Raw genomic sequence first — 24,064 nt, forward strand, 5'->3', positions numbered from 1 at the left:
CTGCATCCAGCGCTTGGAAAGCTGCCTTCCTTTCTGCTCCTGCAACGTGAGTTAATTACGGCTGCCTGAGTTGGAAGGCTAATCTCCCTGAAGATGGCTTGCCTGACTCAAAAGTCTTTGCTCCCTTGAACTAACAACTAATTTGCAATGCCCCTCTTCCCTCCCTCAACACAAATCCCTGTCATCGCTGTCCTGATGCCACCCCGGGGCTGTCGTCTCAGGCTAAAACCACCCTGGATTTCTGCCACATCCACTAACTGCACCGGGAGCCTTATGGATTCGCCTGGATTGAAAGCAGAGTGGCCCCAAACTGGATCTGATCCCAAAGCGGGGGTGCAACTGTCATAACCCGACCCTCCCTTTCCCCACCGTGACACATATTAATACCGAGGTTCTGAACTGAAGCAAAACTCCCACTGAAGTTCAGAGGAGTTTGCTGGAGTAAAAAGAGTCCAGTATTAATAGCAATGGGACCGATTTTTAAGGTCCTTGGTCTTAACATTTCCAGTGTGGGGGCTCAAAGTTAGACAGCGAAGCCCAATGTATTTAGGCGCCTAACTCCCTTCAAAACCGATGGGAATCAGGCACCTAAATATAGCTGAGACTCGGGCCGGAGTCTCATTTACGCGAAGGGCGTCTCTGCTGCATTGATCAGTAAGCAGCGCAACCCCCGCTAGTGCAGCTGCAGCTACAGTGCTTGTATCTTATTCTTGCATGGGCAGGGGAATAAGCGATGCCGGCAAAAGGCACTTTTCTAACTGCAGCCACACTAGGGGCTGGACTGGTATGATGATTTCAGTAAACGGTGATCCCCCTCCCCCAAGCAAAAAGAGTTATACCCCTAAAACGTTTAAGTGCAGACCAGGCCTGAGAGTTCTTCACGCCACTCTGACAGCGTAAAGGGGCCTTAAGGTGGGTAATTTATACCCATTTTAAGGCCAGAATGGTGCAACTGAGACTCAGGCCTTGTATAGGAGGGAACAACCATAATGTGTTGTGTTCTAGGCCAGAAGAGGAGATTAGGATGGGTACAGGGACGTTCCGCCACCTCCATACCAGCTGGAGGGAGGCATTTCCACCTACTTTAATACCTCTTTATGCTGGCATAGCGACCGAAAGGGGCCTTGGCATCACCGAGGCCTGTTTCTAACCATTAGACCATGCTGCCTCCCAGACGTTCCCTAGCCCTGGGTTTGCTACGCCCTATGGCAGCAAACGAACAAGGCAGAGCAAGGCTCCGTAAGCAAAGCCATGCAAAGTCGTCACCCCCGCTGCTCTGCATTCTACGTTGCTAGGGGGTCCACGGCAGGATGTGCAGGCCACCAGCTACTCACTGCGAGCCTGTAACTCTGCATCATTTTATCAAACTCCTCATCAATCTTTTTATATTTCTCCTCCGTCTGCGGGGTCAGTGCAAACACCTCGTCCCCTTCCGGGCTCTCGCATCCCCTGTGCTTCTTGTTCAGCGCCTGTTACGTTGAGAGGGCGGGGGAGGTGACGGGGACGGGGGTAGGATTGGGAAGAAATCGAACAAAAGAAAAAAAGAAAAACATAATGAAGGATTTCTGCCCAGAGGGGCGCAGTACTTACACCATATCGTTTGAAGAGGATATCCAGATCCTCGCTGGCTTTGCGGTATTTATCCTCCATCAGGGGGCTCTGGTCAATGGAGTCGTCCCCGTCGGGTTCCGGGCTGTCGCAACCGTTAAAACCTTTCTTTCTTAATGTCTGAAAACACAACCAGGACAGGTTGAGATCTGGAGCAGGAGGGGTACGCTGGAGAAGGGAGAGCTGGCGGGGTGTTGGAGGCAGGTGTGTGACGGATGGAGATGGCGGGAGCTTGTTTAAAATATTGTCACTAGCTTCCCAGTAGACCTGGTTCGGAAACGGGGCCAGAGGGACGGGGAGGGCAATGCAGCTGAAATATGGGAGAAATTTACTCAAAATTTGGGGAACATATCAATATTTCAAAAACCAAACGAGTAAAAACATCCACAAAATGTAAAGGGGCCAAAAATTATTCCCAAATTTAAAATATTTGAAGAAAATGAATAATTTCAAAAACGTTGGAAAAACAATCTTCAAAACGTTAAAAAAACTGGGCAGGGGTAATTGTTAAAATTTCAATTTCAATTTTCAAAAAAATCACCAAAAATGCAACCAGCTCTGCTTCCCAGTTACAAGAAAAAGCCTACGAGGCCGGATCCTCATCTACACCGCGACTCCTCCACATTGCTTCAGTGGGATGGAGCTGCGGTAACAACACTGCCTATTCGAATAATTGTAGCTCTTCTGGCTCATCATTTTCGGCTCAAAGCTCAGCTTCTCCACAGACTCGTTATGTGATCATGGGCAAATCCCAGAGGCCTGGGTTCTTCTTTAAAGTGGGTGTAGATGTAATTTATTCCCATTTTAAGAGCCCCTTACGCTGCCGGAGTGGTGTAAATGAGAATCAGGCTTGTAGTAGTTAATAGACAACGGGTCTTTGGAACTGAACTGAGTAGAGTTTTATAAACTAATAAAAACACCCGTTAACCCATGGAACTCACAGCCACAAGAGACCACTGAGATTAGCAGGATTCGGAAAGATTAAATTATGGGCCTTACTCTCATTTGTAATAAGGATCTAGCCCATAGGATCTGATTAGGATTGTGCCTCTATTTTGGAAGAGAACATGACCCTATGGCAGTGCAAGTTGGTGGAACTCCATTGACTTCACATCAGGAATGTATTTGCCCCTGCGCCAGCTCAGATACAAAACCTATTCTCCCATCATTATAATGATTGGGGGGGGGGGGTGAGAAGGGGAAACCCCTAATGATATTTACTCTCCTATTAAAATATTTCCTCTCCTATTAAAAGACAACAATATTACTTGCCCCAAGCAAAATGGGTGGGTGGAATTCTGCAAGATGGTTTTAAACAGATGTAAGGGGTTTGGGGTAATGTACAATGGAATGTGCCAAGACCAACACAGCAGAACTATATTAAAGAAGTAGGTTGTGTCTGCACCAAGAAATGATGTATACTTTGTATGGCAATGACCTTCTTTAACTTAAAAAATAAACAAGCACACATTTTTTCATTGGCCAGCTGCCAAATTCACCTTTGGCATAAGCTGAGTTACAACTCGGTTGAAATCAGGGGGTCGGGTTCTGACTTCACTTAAAGTGGTGTAAATCCGAAGCAACACAACTGCAGGGAAGTGGAGTCACTCTGGATTCACACTGAGGTGAGATCAGAATCTGTCCCAGTATGCTTAGCAGCTCTCTAGTTCCGTTTATCTGGCTTTGTTATTGTCCTACCTGTTATTTATCAAATGCCCCTGGGCACCTCACAAAACAAGGAAAGACCTGATTCTGTGCCAACCTGGCCTTTGGGGCATTCAAAATCTGGACCCAAATGACCCAGTTAGAGCCGATCTCAAAGAAGAATGTTGCACCCAAAGGAAATGCAGATATGAGCTAACCTGACCGAGCTCAGATCTTTGCAGTGTTTGAAATCTGGAGCTGAATTTTGTGGCTCAGGCACCTTGGGCTGATTCTCATTTACACTAAAGGTCTTTTTACACTACTCTGCTCATGTAAAGGGCCCTGAAAATGGGACGTAGGACCAGGCAAGAACAGCTGCCGGCCTGGGTTACACTTAAAAGTGTTACCGATAAAACAATTTCAGTTAAGAGGGTGATTTATTTTACTCAAATAGATACAAGAAAAGGCCCTAGTGTGAACAGTTCTACTGCTGTAAAGGTGACTTAGATCTGGTCTACATTTCAAATTTAGGTCGACATAGCAGGGCACCCAACCACCGTACCTGTGCCAATCTAGTTCCCAGTGTAGATGCAGCTAGGTCAAAGGAAGAGAGGTTCTATCAACCCCTTCCATGGGTGTAGGCTGTGTCTACACTATGGAGCAGTAGCTATGCCATTAGAGTCCCTATCATGTAGACCAGTGGTTCTCAAACCAGGACCCCCGCTTCTTCAGGGAAAGCCCCTGGCAGGCCGGGCCGGTTTGTTTACCAGCCGCGTGTGCAGGTTCAGCTGATTGTGGCTCCCACTGGCCGCGGTTTGCCGCTCCAGGCCAATGAGGGCTGCAGGAAGGGCCAAGGGACGTGCTGGGTGCCCATCCTGCAGCCCTCATTGGCCTGGGGCGCCGAACTGCGGCCAGTGGGAGCCGCTATCGGCCGAACCTGCGGAAGCAGCAGGTAAGCAAACTGGCCTGGCCCGCCAGGGGCTTTCCCTGAACAAGCGGCGGCCCTAGTTTGAGAACCACTGGTGTAGACAAAGCCATACCTACTGTGATGTAGCTTGGCCGGTATAATCTCTATAGTGTAGGCATATAGCTATACCAGTATAAACACCTTTGTGCCAATATAATGGCAGCCACACTAGGAGGATTGTATCACTTTAACTACACCGGTATAGTTAAAGCAATACGGGTTCGTTTACACTACAGACTTCTGCCAGCACAGTGATGGCCGTCAAGGGCGTGAAGAGGCATGATCCCTGTGCAATATAGTTAGGTTGACCTAACCTCCTGTGTAGACATGGAAAAATTCTTCCCTCGACCTAGCTACTGCCTCTCGGAGAGGTGGAGTGTCTGCATTGACGGGAAAACCCCTTCCGTTAATGTAGGCAGCATCCACACTACGACGCTAGAGCTGCAGTGCCAGAGGTATGGCTCTGTGGTGTAGAGATAACCTCGGTTATACTGGCAAAGATGTGCTTTTACTAGTTGAGCTTGTTTCATTTTGGGGAGGGGGGAGTTAACAAGCTATACCAATAGAATGTAACTTTGCAGATATAAGTTGCTTCCATACTAGGATCGCTTTGCTGGTGCAGTGTGCCGGTAAAACACTCCTAGTGTAAACATGACCTAAAACTATCTAGTGTGGACAAACCCTTAGCAGGGGAGAGAATGCAGGCCAAGGAGTCTGTAGCAGAGCCAGGAACTGAATCTGGAGTTTGACTGCAGCTCCTTAACTGCAAGACCATCTTTCTACTCTTAAGGAAGTCCCATTAATTGGAAACACAGGCATTCCATGTGTAGGCTGTGCATGGCGTACAGCAAGAATCCTTCGGAGAGTTTGGACAAAAAGTTCCTGTCTCGTGTTCAGTAGCCAATTTACAGATTGCATTACACACGCACATGTAATCATGTTATTTTCAAAATACCAGAAGCAATTAGGCATTATTATGGAACCAGCACTTGCCAGTTTTTTGGTTTTTTTTTTAAAAGTCAAAGCAACATATAATTTCCTGGAAGTCTTGATCTCTTTTCATGCCAAACTTGAAAGAGAAAAAAAATGCCTTGACAATTCTCCTCTCGTCTTCCCAAACACAGATAAACATATCTGCTTCTAAGCCAATTTTTATCTCAAAGAGGTGCCTTACCTACACGGTGAGCACTGGGAAATATGGGTTTATAATGGAATTGACGCAGCAACGGTGGATGTATCTCTCACTTAAGATTCTAAGGTCCTTGGGGCAGGGACTGGCTTTTTGTTCTGTGTCTGTACAGCACCTAACACATTGGGGTTCTGGTCCATTTCTGGAGCTCAGAGGTGCTACTGCAAGAAATTGCTAAAGTGCTTTGAGATCTACTGATGAAAAGGTGTTATATAAGAGCTAGGGCTTACCATTATTTAATAATAGGATGTAACATTTCCTTTTATTGTTTACAGCTGGTCAAAATAATGGGAAAACCGATTTTCTGACACATTTTGAAGCCGCTTCTGTTTTATAGCGTTTGAAATGCAGCCATTTCCCTTCTGCTCTTTCACCAATTTTTTTTTTTAAAAAGCAGTATTTGTTCCCAATGTTTTAACTGAAATCATTTTCAAAACTGTTTGGGTTTTCAAGTAAGCAAAGCATTCTGCTAACAATTTTGATTTTAAAATGCGATGGAAAATTTGGCAAAAAAACCCTAAAAATTTTCAGTAATACATTTCTCGTGGCAAGATACATTGCCAAAAAGTGCGTGCACACACACACACACAAACACACACACACACACACAAACCTTTTTCTGTGCATAAAAATTTCAATCATCTCTAATAATCCCTTGGCTGAATGAAAGTGAACTCAGTTTCCTTGCTAACTTACTTCAAATCATAGGGGGCATGCCGGTTTGTTACTGTAGGGTGATCCATGAGCCTGGAGTGCATCAACTACTTAATTATTACACAAGTGCAGGAACTGTGCACTAGGGCTTGTCACTGTGTGTTGTTGCCCGTTCCATTCTGCTTTTATACAATGCTCATCACCGAAGTATCTAGCTTGTTACAGACGGCACATGAATGGAGGGCTGCCTATTGCCTGGTTGCCATCAGTTTTATAATATTTAATTATTACGTTATTATCATTTTGAACATTAAAGGGCTGTAAAATACTTTCTTCCCTCTTTCCCGCAATGTAAACACATACAACACATGCACACACTAACACACGTGGTCATTTGCAAAATGTAACACATTTTGCAGCGCTCGTATGATCTTGTGTTGCCCGAGCTACACCTTTGCAAGACAGGAGAAGGCTCCTCGGTCTGGGCCCAACAGCAATATTAAAAACAGAACCAGGGCCTGGAGTCTGAGGCGTGGGAGCGGAACTGAAGAAAGTGAGTCAGGTTTCAGGAGGGAGCTAGTTTGATGTGATGTCTAGCGGCTCTGGAGTGCAACCTGATATCCAGGCTGGGCCTCTCTGCACGTTCAATAAAGATCTCTTTCCTACAACTCTAACTGCCTGCTGCATCAGTTATTGCTCATGAAACAGGGCCTGTCCAAAGCTTCAGATTCCAATGCCTCGGCCTTAGGGTTGCCAACATTTGGTTGGATGAATTCCTGGAGGTTTTATCACATGACATTATCTTTAATTAAAGATTAATCTTTAATTCCTGGAGACTACAGAACAATCCTGGATGGTTGGCAGCCCTACTCGACATTGCTGGGCATACCAAAACCCATAGCTCCCAAATCCAAATGGCCCAGTACTGCTGGGATAGGACCCAACCAGTGACTGGGATCCTAATTTCACAGCTGTTAACATCCGTGTAACTCTGTTCAGAATCTCAACTTAACTCTGTTGTAAGACGTGACAGTGGGCTAGATGGACCATTGGTCTGACCCAGCATGGCCGGTCTTATGTTGTTAGAACAACCAGGTGTGGTGAGGACCTAGTTTTTACACCGTATCTACAAGACAATATCTCCAATCGCATGTGCTCGTGCTGGACGCCGCTCCCAAGAGAACAGCGCCTCCCACTGAGCCGCTCACCCTGCTTCCTGAAGCACCAGCCCTCCCCAGCCCAGCACTGGCGCATTTGTGTCAGCACTGACTCAGAGAGGACAGCACCGTCTACGGAGCCTCCCACGCCGTTCCCTGCAGCACAGCGCCCCTCAGCACAGCGCAGGGCAGGGGCTCAGGACTGATTCAGAGGGAAGAGCCGTGCCTGCTTGAGTCACTCACACCAATGAAAGCCGAACAACTTCCTACCATTTCACTGGCTGCAAAATGAAGCAATGCGGTCTCCAACGCAACACTCCTGATTCTCTGACACAGAGAGGGCTGGAAATGCTGCTCCACAAAGAAAGCCCCTTCAAGGCATCTGCTTACCCAATTTAGCAGCTTCAAATGCAATCTGGCCTCTAACAATTCAGTGCATCTACTGCATCTATACTGCAGCACACCTGTATATACATGGGCCGATACACCTGGAACAGGTAAACATACAAGGAACATGCAACAGGGAGTCTGATGTCTAGACCTGAGTTCTAAACCTTGCTCTGCAACATCACTCTCCTTTTCTCTTTCCTGTCCCACCTTGTGTCTGTCTTGTCTATTTACAGTGTAAGATCTTTGGGGCAGGGACTGTCTCTAAGGGCTTTTCTACATATGGATTTCCACTGGTTTAGCTTGAGGCATGGTGTTAAATTGGTATAAAAGGCTGCTCTTCTTCCAGATTACACCAGGTTTATTTGGGTTTAGTTTAGGGTTAAAGTTAAGTCAAAAAAGATCAGATGAAACAAACTGCTCTTGAAGCAAAATAAAAGCCTCCACAAAGGGTTTACACCAGTTTAACTAAATCAGTTTACGAGCTTGTCTACACTTGAAAATTATTTCAGATTAAGAATGGGTGTGAATTTAAAGTGCATAAACTGTTCCAGAATAACTCCACATACGGACACCCTTATTCCAGAATAAGAGTGTGTTCCGGAATACCTATTGCAAAAGGGCTAGTCCGCAATAGCTATGCCGGTTAATTTCTGCATGTAGACAAACTAGTAAACTGATGCAAATCTGCGTGCAGACAGCCCCTCACGATGTGTGTGTACAGAGCCATCCATACGGCCATTCTTATGTTCTTAAGCCCCAGTCCTGCAATAAAATCTGGGAGGGCCGTTCCCTGCAGCCATCAGACCCTACTTGGGCCCTCAAAGGTACAGCGGTCTTCCCACTTGGGAGGTTGTTCTGGGATTGGCAGCCATCAAAGAATGCCCCCCCCCTCCAGCAGAATCCATCCCAGGTTTCACTTCCAGCTCAGTACAGGCTGAGCCCGGACTTTGGGCGTTTAGCCAGGGCGGATGCCCATGCAGCCCAGATGGGATCAATGAAGCTCAGCGTTTATGCCCCTCACTCGCCGTGCTTTGGTTTACGGAGCACCCAGCAAGTGAGGACACAAGGGAACAGTCAGAGATTCCGGGTCAGAGCCTCGGGCGTTGGAAGTCACAAAAGCGCTGATGGCCGGTTTACACCCACTGAGGATCAGGCCCTAGATATCGGCATTCAGGTCTGAGCCAGGGCAAGGGCTAAACACTTGGTTTCTCGGGGGTTTGTCTGAAGGCCTTTGTCTGGGCCGGGGTGGAGGGTCTGCCAGGGTGTGTGTGTCAGAGACTCCCACTGGGAAGTGGTGCGAAAGGGCAGGTCTAAAGGTCACGATGAAGGAGCCCAGTGGTTTCCTGCCTGGAGAGAGAAGCAAGCCAGCTGGTAAGGCCACCAGCACAGGAAAGGCTAAAAATAAACCCAGCTCCAACAACAACAATCGCGCTTCTCAGCAGCTGCGCTTGGCATGCTGGTTCGCTTGGCGACCCCAATCACAAATGGAGGTGACTTCCCAACGCAGATGGAACGTGGCAGCTCTTTGGAAGGAGCCTGGTACCGGCAGAACCCTAGCTACACCCAGCACAGCTGTGTGGGTGGCCTGACGGAGAGAGATGGCTTGGATGGGTTCAAAACCACGCCCAAGGATTGGCCAAGACCTCCGGTTTCCCCCCCCACACACACACACACACCTTGTAAAAGAACCAAGCGATCAAGTTTTAACAAAGTAAAAGACTTTCACTGTATTTTTCTTTAGGACTGGTAAAAAAAATCTAAATTGTTTTTGGTTTGGTTTTTGGTGGAAAAAACTCATCCTTGTTTTGGGAATCGGAATTTTTCCCAGAATTTTCCATTTTCCCAGCAATGAGAAATTTAGTTGTTTTCTCTGGTTTTCATTCTAACCTTTGTCCTCGCTCCTCTCCCTTTTCGGCGGTGAAATGGGAAGCAAACAACAAAAATGGGAGTTGGGAGTAGAAAAAATGGGGGGAAAACCTGCTCCAAAGCAAAATTTTTCACAAAGCGTTTCAAATAACAATAATCCCTACCTCTTATCTAGGGCTGGTCATCAGTAGGTCTCAGAGTGCTTTACAAAGGAGAGCAGTAGCATTATCCCTGTTTTACAGAGGGGGAAACTGAGGAACGGAGACATGAATTGACTCGTCCAGGCCGGTGGCTGAGCCGAGCGGGGTTTTCACGATCAGCAGCGACTATAGTTCTCTCCCAGCTTATATCTCCCTGTCCCATTGCACTGAAATCTCTAGCAAGAAAACGCTTGGGGGGAAGGGCCGGGCAGGTGGCTTCCTTCGGCGATGAGGTTAAATTAATTGCCTCCCACATGAGTGGGTGAAATGGAAGATCAAAGAAGGCTCTAGGTAACTTTCAAAGAGGTGAATGCAACCCTGGCTGGCATTTCCCATAATGAATACTTGGGTTGAATCCTTTCAACTACCCCAGCTCTGCCCCAACCAGCATATATTTTGCCGTCTGGATATAGAACAAAGCCGCAGATGGGAGTGCAAAGGGAGAACAATGTTCAGACAAAAATCTCCTTTAAGTCGGCCCTCAAAGACGTTCTGTGGGAGTGCTTACAAGCCTCTCCAGCAAAAGGGACATAGGGTCCCAGCCAAAGCCCACTGAAGTCAATGGATATCCTCCCACACTGACTTCAAAGCGCTTCGGATCAGGGCCTGGGTGACTGGCATACCTAACATGAGACGGCGCTGCAAATTTAGGCGAGGGTTGAAATGACAGATCTAGGGCTCCTGTAAGATCATTAAAAGCGGGGTTTGTCTTGGGCTGGGCCAGGTGTTACCTACCAACCAGGGCTGGCTGAAAATGTCCATCAAAACGGTGATTCAGAGGCAAATTGGGGGTTTCGACTAAATGCCATTTTTCGTTAAAAGCGCCTTTAGCTCTTCAGCAGATCTTGGTTTTTCACAAGGTTCAGCCAGAGGAGGAAAAACAGGCCCTTCCTGTTCGAATAGCTGCCTGCTTAATTTGATGGACACGCCACGCGTGGCAGGTACAGAGCTTAGCACGGCCCGGATTCGCTGTAAAAACAGCAAATACCTCTGGCCAACTGGGGAACATTCCACCCTCACAAGTGGGCTGTCTCTGGGGACGGGGTGTTGGCTGGTATTGAGCACAGGTGATTTTACAGAAAGCACCATACTCCATTAATTATAAAGTACCTGCAATCAAGGGAGCTGCACCAGTTTACACCAGTTGAGGATCTAGCCCGAGGTTCCCCATGAAACTAGTTCCCACTCCCCATCGCTGGCCAGCACTGCGTTTACCAGCAGCCAGCCCGCCGCTAACCACGGCTGCTTAGCAGGGCTGGTCCAAATGTTTCGAATTGTGACGTTTCAAGGACATTTTTTTCATCAAAATGTCAACACAGAAAATGGAGTTGGGGGAAATTCAGCTCTACTTCTGGAAAAACCAAACCCAAACCCCCAAACCCCTCCTGCCCATTTTTAAAGCAGCTCTTGATATTATTTTTTTGGATTCCAGTAGCACTCACAACCAAGATTCAGACCCCCGTTGCCCTGAGCTCTGTGTTAACACAGCACGAGAGCCCTGCAGTGCTTACAGGATGGGAGGGGAAACTGAGGCACAGAGAGTCAGGCATTTGCCCAAGGTCACACAGCTGGTCCGAGGCAGAGCTAGGACTAGACCCCAAGTCTGCTGACTCCCAGCCCAGTCCAGCGTTGTATCCATTGGACCACACCACCTCCCATTTCGCTCTACTGGCTGATTACACACACATTAGCCTCCTAACTGATTAAATGATCATACACTGCTCTCCCAGCCCTCCTCTGCTGGCTCTCATCTTAGACTGAGCATTCTGGGGCAGGGAATCCATCTGCAGTGAGGAAGCACAGTGCACTTCTGTGGCAAACAACGCCATGTGTCATGTAGGCTGCAGATTCTTCAGCACTTGCTAATCTCCATCACGGCCCTTTCTGGCCCTTGGGCAGCTTGTTCGGAGGAGGAGGAGGAAGGAGGAGACCACTGTTTGTTCAAGAGCAAGGCTGGTTCTTTCCAGGCTCGGATGACACTGCTCTGATGGATGGAAAGTGCCACCAGCTGGAGCAGACACAGCACTATCGGTGGGCCACATGCTCGGAGTGAGGCTTCGGCCTCTGGATCTCAGAGCTCCGAACTGCATTCAAAGGACAAAAGGCCAAATCCAGGTCCCATTCGATCGACAGTCAGAGCAGTCAGAAGAGCAAAGGTGGGTCACAAACGGATTTAAGACAAAATTTTTCACTTTTTAGTTCCATCGAAAAATTGGAACGTTTTCAAACAGGAGAAAAAAACGTTCTGTTCATTCAAAAATGTTAGTGGAAAAGAATTCCCGGTTTTCAACCAGCCTTAGTTCCGTCGATAAGAACGGCAGCCGTACTGGGTCAGACCAAAGGTCCATCTAGCCCAGTATCCTGTCCTCTGACAGGTGCCCCAGAGGGAATGAACAGAACAGGGAATTATCAAGTGATCCATCCCCGGTCGCCCATTCCCAGCTTCTGGCAAACAGAGGCCAGGGACACCCTCCCTGCCCAGCCTGGCTGATGAGCTGTCACTGCTATGTCCGTCGGTTTGTCCCTTCAGTGTGACCCGCCACAGATGCCCTTCCCTTTGGCAGATGGCAGCTCTCTTATTTTATACCCAGGAAGAGATACCCAGCCTGCTTTGCTTTTAAAGCAACAGCACTCTAATTCAAGAGCCAGCGGGACATTCAGGGAGTCTGAGAGCAAAGGATGCTCACTCAGCATGGGGTCAACTTCCTTTAAAGGCTGTAATCGAAACAACCCCAAATGCTGGAAAAGTTTGGATCTTGATCAGAACTTGCCATCTTCACCCTTGTATGCCAGATTTGCCATCCCCTGCAACGTGCGTTGTCATTTAAAACCGGCGTAAAGAGCCGCCATTGGCAGCAATTTGGGTGTGTGAAAATGACAGCACAAGCGTGCTCTGGAGGGAAAAAAACCAGGCCCCAGATAGGGCTGCTGAATGCGGGAAGGGAAGGGAAGGGAAGGGAAGAACGCTGCATGTCTTTAAATGGATTCTGAGCGTCCAGTCCCCTGTCAGCCCTGCTCCCGTCCAAGTCGCTTACCAGAAACCGGCACATCAGCCAGGCTGTGAGGAAATGAGAAGCGACAGCAAGGAGCAAAGCCGGCGTGATCTCAACTTTAACCATCACGTGGCTGCCAGCATGCCTGTCTCGGAGACTCATCTGTCCCTCACCCGATTAAGGAAACCCCCCTTTGCACTAGGAGAGATTTTCCTCAGACTTAAAACCTTGGAACAGCCAGAACTTTGCCAGGGCCAGAAAGAGCCATGGGGGCCATGCAGCTAAAATCCTCTGCTGACAGACGCTGCCATTTCACTAGCGCTTGCAACATTTCTCTGCAGGGCATTTCATCCAGGAGACTGGCCCTAAATGGCTGCTGGAGTTAAACTGGGCCAGATCTAGCCCTCTCCAAACTGTGTGACTCATGCCTCACTCTCTCCCGCTCTCGTGCAGTATTACTTACTTCAAGCATTCAAATATCATGAAACAGGCTCCCCAAACGCTTGGGATTGGCTTTAAAATCATGAGATTGGCTTCAGCGTTATATGTTTGTTTCTTTGCATTTATTTTCTGTCTGATTTCTGTGCCTTCGGGTGCCTCGTTCTCAAGCATTTCTCCACAGCTAGGACTTGTTTTTAAAAATTGAAAATTGAGATTCTCAATCATCACAGGATTCCAGGAGCTGGGGCTTCAAGGGGACCACGTGCAAGACTCACGACAACATCATTAGCTGGCAGTGCCTTATCAGTGTTTGGAAACCTTTGAAAACTAAGCACCAGCCTCCTCTCCTTGCCTCAGTCAGGAAAATGAACTGATCGGCCCCATCAAAACCCTACCATGTGCTGATAGCAGCCTGCACAGCTTCCTTTTTACACCTGCCACCCCCCTCTCTCATTTTGAGAAATGGTGGTGGACAGCACCATGATAGGACACTTCTCCTTTCTTCCATGATTTGATGATCTGTGAAACAGTTCTCGCTGCTGACACTCCATGCGTGATCGTTACCATCTGAGTCAGCGCCCATTGAACGGGACTGCACCTATTTCAGGCTCTCTGCAAATTTCTCCCATGCTCTCATCTAGCACTTTTCATCAATAGATCGCCAAGCATTTCACATGGGAGGTGAGCACCATTATCCCCACTTTACAGAGGGTGCAGCTCTGACAGACAACGCCCTGTTTCTTTAAGTGCTTTTGTGAAGCTAGCTCAAGGGTTAGGACAGCAAAGCTGGCAACCCCCAGGGTCGAGCAAGGGGCGTTTATTCTTTATGAGCCTTCTGTTTGCCCTGCGCTCAGCAAGGAGACCCGGACATCACTTCTTGCTCCCTTCCATCATCAGAGAAAAGAAAAGGTGCTGCGCTCTCTGTGAATTACCCCTGGAGAGCACAGAGCTGCTCGCCATCCTTTCTGGCTTGTGCAACCAGGATACTGGCGATCTAGTTCCAGAGCCATCTGGCTGCTGGCATTTACATGCAGGGAAAAAGAGGACGGGGCTTGTCACTGCAAACCATACGACAAGTCAAGGCAATGTCTTGTGTCTACAACATACCAAACGGCGGGGAAAAGTGGGGGTCGGATTCGCAGTTACTCTACCCCAGACCCTCAAAGGTATTTAGGCACCTAACTCCCACTGATTTCAGCATCTAGGCCTCTGTTCCTGCACTCATGTCTGGGATAAAAAGAGGCCAGTTTTAAACCATCTTTGAGCCTCCCCATCCTTTAGGGCCCTGCCTGGCCCCCCCAGGTAAGTTAGAGCAGCTTTTAGCTCTCTCTGCCCCACACGTATGCGCACACATGAAATCACACACCTACGCTCAAGCTCACAGTCTTACACACACAACACGTGATCACATGGCCACGCTCACACATGGGTATACCCACTACACACGTGTTCGTTCACACACGCCTATGGGTGTATACACATATACACACTCACTCGCATTCGTACTCAAACACACATGTTTACATTCACGCACACACACACACACGCTCACATTCACACACTCGCGTACATTCACACACACACATTCACACTTGGCTGATTCACAGCACCCTTCCTGCAGCTGATACAAGGCTAAGTTGACACCTCTCCAGCTAACACCAACCCTCCCTGCTTCCCCAGCCAGCAGCTTGTCTCCTTGCACAGAATAAACAGCTGTCCTCCCTCCTCAGAGACCAATGCCAACACCTCCTCCTGGCTCCCACCCTGCAGATCCCAATCTGTCTGCAGACCAGATTCTCTGCCCCTGGGACTGCTCGCTAAAAGTGCTTACCAAGGATTCGTTAATGCAGATCAGAGCCGATGCTCCATCCGGGGCTAAAGATACACGGGCCAGAAGGGAGAGGCAGGAAAGCAATTCCATGCGGGATGGAGCTTTGCATCTGAGGACAAGGTCACATTTAATGCAAAGGAGACCTCTCTGATAGGGTGGCAGCAGTGTCAATGATACGACGAGATATTGTATCCAGAAGCAGCATAAATATCTCTTAGAGGCACCAACCGAAATCAGGGCCCCATTGTGCGGGGCACTGCATGCAGCCAGAGAAAGTCCCTGCCCCAGAGATCAGACAAGCTAAATGGACAAGACAAAGGAGGGGAGGGGGTACAGAGAGAGAGGGCAAAGTGACTTGCCCAAGGTCACCCCGCAGGCCAGTGGCATGGCTGTGAATAGAACCCAGGCCTCCCTGTCCAACACACTAACCACTGAGCCATGTTGTCTCTTCCGAAGGGGAGGTGAGGAATCCCCATTGGCTTGAATTTGCAGGGGAGGGAGGGAAGCAGTGTAGAGAGCCCAGCGACACATCCTCAAATCAGGGGTCCCGACCCCTCAGCTGGTGCAAACTGGTGGAACTCCCTTGCAATCAGGTTACAGCAGCTTAGCCTTTGGCTTGCAACATCTGCAAGCGAAAGGTCCCCAGGGTGCTGCGAGCCAATGCCTGAAATTAAAGAAACAAGCCACTTGCTGCTCCTACATAGGGGTGAGCCGTCTAATCCCTTCTCGAGAGGAAACACCTTAACAGAGAGATTTATATCAGGGCTTGTCTCGCCGGTGAAGCCAAAAAACAATCAGCTCAGGCAGCAAATTAAAAACTCTCTGTCCTCGGGGCTCCAAAGGAGACTCTGCGTTCCGTGCACGCTGGAAGCTGCCGCTCAGTCATACGATGAACCTTGTTAAGATGCTGTTCAGGGTGGAGGGCAGCAGACAGTGAATTACACCAGGCGGCCCAAAGCAGCTTCCAAACCACGACAAGGACCCTGGTGCGATTTCTGGCTGTTATGGCCTGGGAAGGGTCCATGGAACCTGCTCCCCTGAGCCAGATCCTCAGCTGGAGCAAATAAGCGTAGATCGCTGGCTTCAGCGGGAGTCAGCTCCAGCTCCTAAAGAAGCAACTTCCTGTCACTCGGTGCATGGATTGTGGCTAAGGGAAAGGGAGCATGTCTGAAGTGCCTCTGTGTGCTGGCTATCCCTGGCTGCCTGAACAGCCTTTTCGGGCTGGGGGAAGCTGGGAAAAACTTAGAGCAGCCTCGAGGCTGCTCTAAATTGTGCCGGGCAAGCAGTCTGGGGCAGGAAGGGTTATAAAGGAGGTTTAAAAGCCCATCCATATGGGGTCTTCCTCTGCTGGGTGGTTGGGCAGGGGAGAATCCAGTGCTACGGGGCCCCACTGGCAGATTGCAGAGCCCAGAACATTCAGTTTTCTTGCACATCAACTCATATTTTTCCTCTCCCGATGCATTTTTTCTTATTTCAATTTTGGATGCGGATCCATCTATTTATTTGATACAAACAAAGCACTTCCCCGAGTGCCAAGGACTGACTGATGAAACTTGCTGGATTTCAAGTGTTTGGATCTTGGACCATAAGGAGAGGAGAACGCTGCCCAAAATGTTTATATTTTTAGGCCAAGACAAATCTGTCGAATGGTGCGAGCTAAGCGGAACTAGCACCATGGAGAAGGCTGGCAAGGATGTTATTATAGACTAGCAAAGGCGGGACTTCACACAGCTCCACTCATGTGGGAGCAAACGGCTGCATCTTTGGGGTGGGGGCAGTTATTCTGCCCAGGCAGGGGGGTTGATTCTGAGCTCACTGGCACCAGGGTAATTCCACCAACTTGAGTCACAGAGGATTTATCCCAGTGTCAATGAGAGCAGTATCAGAGCCGTTGTGACCTTGTAGGGTCATCTACACCAGCGCGAAGTGGGGGTGAAACCCCATCAGATCAGGAGGGCAGAATTTTTCACTGACTTTGCAGTGGTGTAGATACAACTACCCAAGGGACAAGGTTCTCATTTGCACCCATTCACACCTGTACGGAGTAAATTACACTGACTCTCACGCCAACACTTCTTTATACTGCCAAAGTGGTGTAAAGGGGCCTTCATGCAAACAGGTCCAGTAAGAAAGACCAGACATCGTCATCCTTTGTTGCCCTAGTGAATTCAAAGTGCTACAGCTTTTGTGTGTAGACAACACTTTACCTACCCTGGTATAGTTACAGTGGTGCAGCTCCCTAGTATGGACGCAGCTACACCAATTTAAGGTTCTTACACCAGTATAGCAATGCCTGTACAGAAGGAGAATAAGGCTAGGTCTACACTGGGGGGGGGGGGGTCGACCTAAGATACGCAACTTCAGCTACGCGAATAGCATAGCTGAAGTCGGCGTATTTTAGGTCGGTTTCCCTGGCCCTGAGGACAGCGGTGAGTCAACCACTGCCGCTTCCCCGTCAACTCCACTTCTGCCTCTCGCCACGGTGGAGTTCTGGAGTCAACGACAGAGCGATCGGGGATCGATTTTATCACGTCTACACTAGACGTGATAAATAGATCCCCGACAGATCAATCACTACCCGCCGATCCGGCGGATAGTGTAGACGTAGCCTAAGCTATATTGGGATAAGACAATACTATACCCATATAACTGCACCCACACTAAGGATTGTACTGTATAACAGTAAAAGAACCCACCCCCAACTGCCATAGTTATACCAGTACAAAAACTGTGAGAGAGACCAAGTCTACATTACAGACTTCTGCTGGCATAGCTGTATCAGTCAGGGGGGTGGAGGAGGGTGGGATCTTTGACCGACAGAGCTGTGCTGGCACAAGATGAAGTTATAATGACAACACTGTTTAGCTTGCTTCGCTCGTAGGGGAGTGGCTTTACTATGCGGGTACAGAGCACGGCTTTGCCGGTACAGCTGCGTCCACTCTAGGAGCGTTTTGCCGCTCTAGTAGACTGGTGCTGCAATACCGGTAAAGTGCTCCTAATGTAGACATAGCCTAAATGAGAATCAGGCTCCAGGATTTTATCAGCTGAACAAAGAGGTGGAAGGCGTCTTAGTTCAAAGCCTGCTCTCCAAAAAAAAAAAAAAAAGCAATCAGGCATGTATTTGAAAGGAAAGAAAAGAAGCAAGATTTGAGGAGGTTCCAGTTACCCCCACCACCCCCATGAAATCAAAGCCTCAGAGAGATGAGGGAGGCTGCCAGATCACACCACAAGGATTTAAAAGCAGACGTGACATGGTCAGAACAGCAAGGGGGAGATTATTTCTCCAGCAGCGCTTTGAAGAGGTTAAACCTTGCTGCTGCGTGAGGTCCAAGCACCATCATTCTGCCTGTGCAGTGGTTGCGCTGATCCTTTGCATCCATGCCATCTCCAGCAGATAAATTGAATGACTAGAGGCTCTGTGCGCTCTGTGTGTGTTAATTTACGTCCGCCTGTAATGGCAATAATTACCCAGCCAACCCATTCATTTGTCTAAATTTGCTCGGACGTAGAGGGAGTTGCCCACATGCAGCTTCTTCATCGAAAGTGACAAACGCGCGGCTCTAATCAGAGCTCTCTTGGCTCTCGGGAACATGGCGCATGTCTCGCTGAGCCTTTCGTGCTTGCGAATTCGCTGCTGGTGGGAAGGGAGCTGGATTGACAGCTGAGAGGTGGAGATGCTCCAACGCAGAACGGTTCTCAGTGCTGCCTGCGGCAGTGCAAGTTCTGCACAAACCTGGTCATCTTCACTGCGAAGTTAACTCGAGTTATAACCCCAGGGTTGCCCTTAACCCCGTCCACACACAAAACTCTATCACTCACGTGCAGTGATGCTATTTACTCGAGCTGTCTGGCCTGAGAGGGATGTATAGGCCAAAACCTGAGTGAGTGCAACTCATCAGCTGTTAACACAACCACTCTGTAGTGTGGATCACAAGGTAGCAGCATTCAAGTGCAGCTAGTCCTCCAATGCTTTCCCACAATTCCCCCTGTGCATCTGGAAGGGTTCTCCCACAATTCATTGGGAAAAAATTCATACAGCAGCTCAGCTTCCTGTGGCGCTAAGGACCCCGGGAGGTGTCCCCAGAAGTCCTAGCACCGGTGCCAGTGTGGACCCAGCAACTTGAGGGTTATTTCACCATGTGGCAGTTCTCACCTGAGCTCCGCTCACACAAGAGGAGTCACTTGAGTGTAGATCACTTGAGCTAACTCTGCAGTGAAAAATGACTCAGAACCGGCGTCTATTAAAACTCGAGTGAGCACAACTCATCAGCTGCCAATACAATCATTCTAATGTGGACACAGGCTAGTGCTCAAACACACTCACTCACGCCTGTTTTTTTTCAACACCTACAACCGGGTTTAGGTTTTTAGAAGAATCCAGCTTTAGAGCTGGCTGGGAAACAACTCTCCCCCAATCCCGGTGAAAATTTTTGACAAAAAATAACAAAAAGTCTCTTTTTGTTGAAAATTTTCTGCCCTGAAATGTTAGGGTTGTGACCATTCTCTCCCCCGTTTTCAATGAAAACCCAAATATTTTCACTAAAACAGAATGCACAAAAAATGCGGCCTTTAAAAAAAATCTGTTTATGAAAATCCAAATATTTTTGTCAACAACTATCGGTTTTGGGTAGAAAATTTTGTTTTTGATTAAACCCCCCATTTTTCATTGAAAAAAATGTGACAAGAAGTATTGGTTGCATTTTTTTCACCGAAAAGCTTTCACTGAATCAAAACAAACAAGCAACCAGCTCCGCTCCGCGTCCATCTAGGCACCAGAAGAAAAAGTCAGATTTGCATAAGACTTCTGCACGCAGCAGCTCCCACGGTGACGCCGATGGGCAAACTTCCACCCAACAGTTATCCGAAGTGCTACCCCCTTGTGCAAACCCTGCCACTTTTTTAGGTGCCTAAAATGGGAGCCGAGCTCTTCGGAAAGTCCAACCCCAAGGGTGGACGCTGACCTCCTGGAAATTTGTCCCTGGGTTCTTCCAAAATTCCAGCCCAACTACTGTGCCTCATTCCTAATTCAGCTGGATCCTCATGAGGGCAGAGTCGGGAGCTTGGTCTCTATCGCCCGTACACGCCTTGGCTCCTGTGTTGAGAACGCCCAGAAGGCAGCTAATTAATGCAACGGCTGATGTGGCTCAGGGGCCACTTGCCCAGTGGAAACTGGACTGAGACCCACCAAGCAGCAACCAGACGTGTCCGAGTGTTTGTCCTGGATTGGATGTTAGCTGCTGGCCTAGAGGTGAAAGGTTCTGCTACTGATCCCCTACACCAATCCAGCCATCTCCCCCAGGCACCTATCACTCAATGTACAACACCTAATTCTATGAAAGACTCCCTGAGTGCGGCAAATCCATGCTCATTTCATGAAATCGGCTCCAGCAAGCTTTCCTCCTCATGTAAATACTCCCATTGAGATCATGGCGATTACTTAGAGGAGCAGGGATTGTGTGCGGGTAGGGATCCTGGTTTCTATCATCCTCTCGATCCTATTTGCAATTTAGAGCTTTATCTCAAGGTCAAGATACCCTGCTCCCCGGCCTCCTTCCATCCAGAAGCAAGAACCAGACCATCGAGTCTGAATGGCTGTGCAGCTCAGGCCACGAACCACCACCCACCACCCACACACCAAACCCAACAACCAAAATATCTCAGCCCACAGGAGACTAGACTCGAACGAGCCACAGGCAGAGAACAGGAGGGACCGAGCTGGACCAGGGCCCGAGGCCCCTGATTGAGACAGACCCAGATAATCCTGCACCCACACACTGCAGAGGAGGTGAAAAAACCCAACAGCCCTGCCAATCTGACCTGGGGGAAAATTCCCTTCTGACCCCACAGACCCTGAGCATGGGAGCAAGAACCAGCCAGCCAAGCACCGGAGAGAGAGAATTCCTCCCCCTCCAATGTCCCATCCCCAGCCGTGGCCACCCCTCATGCTTGGGGGAGGGGAGCGGTAAATACAAACATTTGCAGAGTGTCTACATTACTATTTTCCAATGGGGTTGGTTAACTCCAGTTAATTGGCACATAATTAGCTGGAGTGTCATACTGCCCCTCCTTATCATTCACGACCCATGAATCAGGCCCAAGAAATCACGAGTCTGGCTTCAAAAATCATGAGATTTGTAAAAGATAATAAATTTGGGCTTCTTTTTATTTGAAATCTGGTTTTGAGCCTTTAGAGTTCACTCACGCCACATTTTCCAGCTTTTCTCCCCAGGCAGGGCTAGAAACTTACTTTTTTTTTTCTTTTTTAAGCAAGCTTACATTTTCATGTCATCCCATGACTCCAGCAGCTGGTGCTTTAAGAGCAACACCACACAGTGCAAGACTACAATACAACCGCGAGAGCTGTAACACTGGAGTTACAGAAGCACCAGCCCCGAGCATTCCAAAATCATGAGTCGGGCCTAAGAAATCATGAGATTGGCTTTAAAATCAGGAGATGTTAAAGAAATAAATAAAGTTGGGGTCCTTTCACTCGCCTCCTCATTTCTGAATCTTTAGCAGCCACATTTCCCAGCTTTTCTCTGCAATCTCCAGGGCTAGACATTTCCTTCTTTTTTTTTTTTTTTTTTTTTAAAGAAAAGCTAAGATTCCCCCACCACCACATGCCTCCAGGAGCTGGGACTTTTACGGGAGACACCAAACACGGCGAGCCTCGCCATTCTGGCAGACCTGTGGTGACTCCAGAGTTGGCAACCCTGGAGTTACGAACAGGGCCTCTGACTCTAGCCTCGTTGAGGGTGGGGAGAAGGGAAGGCCAGGACTCACCTCGATGATGTCTGCGTTGGTCCGGCTCTCGTGCGGCTCGTTGTACTCGGTGTACTTGAGCAGCACCTTGTCCATGTCCGTGCTGGCGTACTGGAACAGCTTGTTTGAGTGGTTGAAGATGATCAGGGCGATCTCACAGTCGCACAGGACGCTCAGCTCGTAGGCTTTCTTCATCAAACCGAACTTCCGCTTGGTGAAGGTCACCTGCAGGGAGAAGGCAGGAGAGTCATAGATCCTGCAGCCTGACCTGCTGCCTCACAAAGGCCACCGAGCTCCATCCAGTTTCCCCTGGACTGAGCCCAGTGATTTGCGTTTGACTAACGTGTCTTGTCCAGAAAGGCATCCAATCTGGATCTGAGGGGAGGACTTTGGATCCACGTGGTTTATGTGGGTTATGATCTCCTGACTGGGCCAGCCACGCTGCTACCATGGACAGAAAGGGGAACACAGGGGAAAACACACACTATGGGCAGGCTGCCGAGCGAGGTATTATGGGAGATTTAAAGGGCTATGCAGCCAGAGTGGTGGGAGCAGAAGACTTGGCCTCTTTATGCCTCGGTTTCCCCAACTGGACAATACTGAGCCTCCCCCTCCTCCTCTGGGCCCTTGCGGGGCCTAACCGATTCATATCTGCCGAGCGCTTCAGGATCCTCCCAAGGCGGATGCTACCAAAGTGCAAGGACGATGATCGCTGTTGGAAGTTACATATTGCAGAATCAAGGGAAAATACATTTTAGCAAAATCCCCAGCAGAGCCACCATCTGTCTGGCTTTTAAGACTGATTTTTGAGCAGGGAGAGATCTCTTTGGCACAGGCTGCAGTAGCTCAAAGCGCACGCTTCACCGGAAGCTGCAGAACTAAAGCCAAGGGGGGCTGACTCTTTGCTTCGTTAACCACTCACTGCTCCAGCCCTTATTAAACCCACCATAGCCACCAATTCACATGCAAAGGTGCAAGGCTGTCAGGAGTGCCCCGGTGCACCACTCTGTCGTCCTCCCCACCCACCCTGCCTCTAAATTAGCTGTCATTAGCAATGTCGACTGAAGAGGCGCCTTTTGCTGGATGGATCCTCTGTTCCTTTTGCTCCTGACAAATGGGAGCGTTGCCTGCCCTTATCTGCTGATAAGGCCACCTGATCCGGGGCAGGCTGCGTCTTATCACACTGTGCACTTCAGCAGAGGCCACGGCAAAGGGAAACTGAAGAGCGCGCAGAGGATTGGCTTCTTATTGGATTGAAGAGCCTGTGTCAGGGAAGATTAAAGGGCTCGATTCTCCATCGCGCTGCAGGTCGTGCCGCCATTTACCCCAGTGCAAAGCTGGGGTGTAAAACACCGCCATGCTGTGTGTGTCTATTTTGCACCTTCTTTGCACTGGTTCAAATGGCTGCTGGGCAACCGAGAACCAGACCTGTCAGAGAGAGCAAACTGCCTCCAGGTGGGCCTGCAATCTCTCTCCCAGCTAGGCTCACAACAGATCAGTCTCACATCCATGTAAGCTCACTCCCAAATCCCAGATTTCACTGCCGGAGCCAGGGCCGGCTTTAAGCCGATTCACCCGATTCCCCGGAATCGGGCCCCGCGCCAAAGAGGGCCCCGCACCCGCGCCTAAGGGGACCCCGCTACGGGAGTCGTCCGCGGCATTTCGGCGGCGGGGGGGTCCTTCGGCGCCGCAGAAAACCCGGAGAGGACCCCCCCGCCGCCGAAGTGCCGCCGAAGCCCCGGACTGCCGCCGATGATTCCAATCGGGCCCTGCGGGTCATAAAGCCGGCCCTGGCCGGAGCCTACTCTGGTCCGAGCTAGCCCCACCCTTTGCAGCTTCCTGCTGCTCTGTACAGGGGAATCAGCCAAAACCCTGCTCAGGTGCGTGCCACCTTTGGGACTACAGTTGGCAGGCCTCCCCTGTTACAAGCAGGGCCACCCGGGGGGCAGCAAGTGGGGCAGTTTGCCCCAGGCCCAGCAGGGGCCCCCACGAGAATATAGTATTCTATAGTATTGCAACTTTTTTTTAATGGAAGGGGCCCCCGAAATTGCTTTGCCCCAGGCCCCCTGAATCCTCTGGGTGGCCCTGGTTACAAGGCGATAAAAACTGTAGCATGCCTGACGATCATTTTAACAAACTGGGCCCCGATCCCTGTTAAACCCTTTCTCCCACTGGCAGTCCAATGACTCACCCACGGGAGTAAGGAATACTCAAGAGAGAGCAAGGATTTGCAGGCTTGGGCCTTTACCATTCAGTCTGAAATAGGCCCCAGTCTCATTGATCCTAAGGCCTCTTTACATGGCTGTGGCAGTATAAAGGGGTTTCAAAATGGGTGGAAATCCTTTCGCACTGCCAGACATTG

At 49.2% G+C, this 24,064-nt stretch overlaps 1 protein-coding gene across 12 annotated transcripts in view; it reads right to left on the minus strand.

The window, feature by feature from the left end:
• The window catches only part of MEF2D (myocyte enhancer factor 2D), a 172,192-nt gene that overhangs the window by 37,652 nt on the left and 110,476 nt on the right, over window positions 1-24,064 (minus strand). For 9 of the 12 annotated variants that reach the window (XM_039512663.1, XM_039512667.1, XM_039512666.1 and 6 more), the window contains 2 exons: window positions 21,724-21,927; window positions 1,591-1,728 (listed from right to left, as the gene is read on the minus strand). In XM_039512663.1, coding sequence (XP_039368597.1) covers window positions 1,591-1,728; window positions 21,724-21,927 — 342 coding nt within the window. Of the gene's footprint in view, window positions 1-1,334; window positions 1,470-1,590; window positions 1,729-21,723; window positions 21,928-24,064 lie in introns of all 12 variants that reach the window. The other 3 variants (XM_039512665.1, XM_039512671.1, XM_039512669.1) reach the window with 1 other exon arrangement.

This window comes from Mauremys reevesii, linkage group 24 (assembly GCF_016161935.1).
Source record: "Mauremys reevesii isolate NIE-2019 linkage group 24, ASM1616193v1, whole genome shotgun sequence".
NCBI classification, from domain to species: domain Eukaryota; kingdom Metazoa; phylum Chordata; order Testudines; family Geoemydidae; genus Mauremys; species Mauremys reevesii.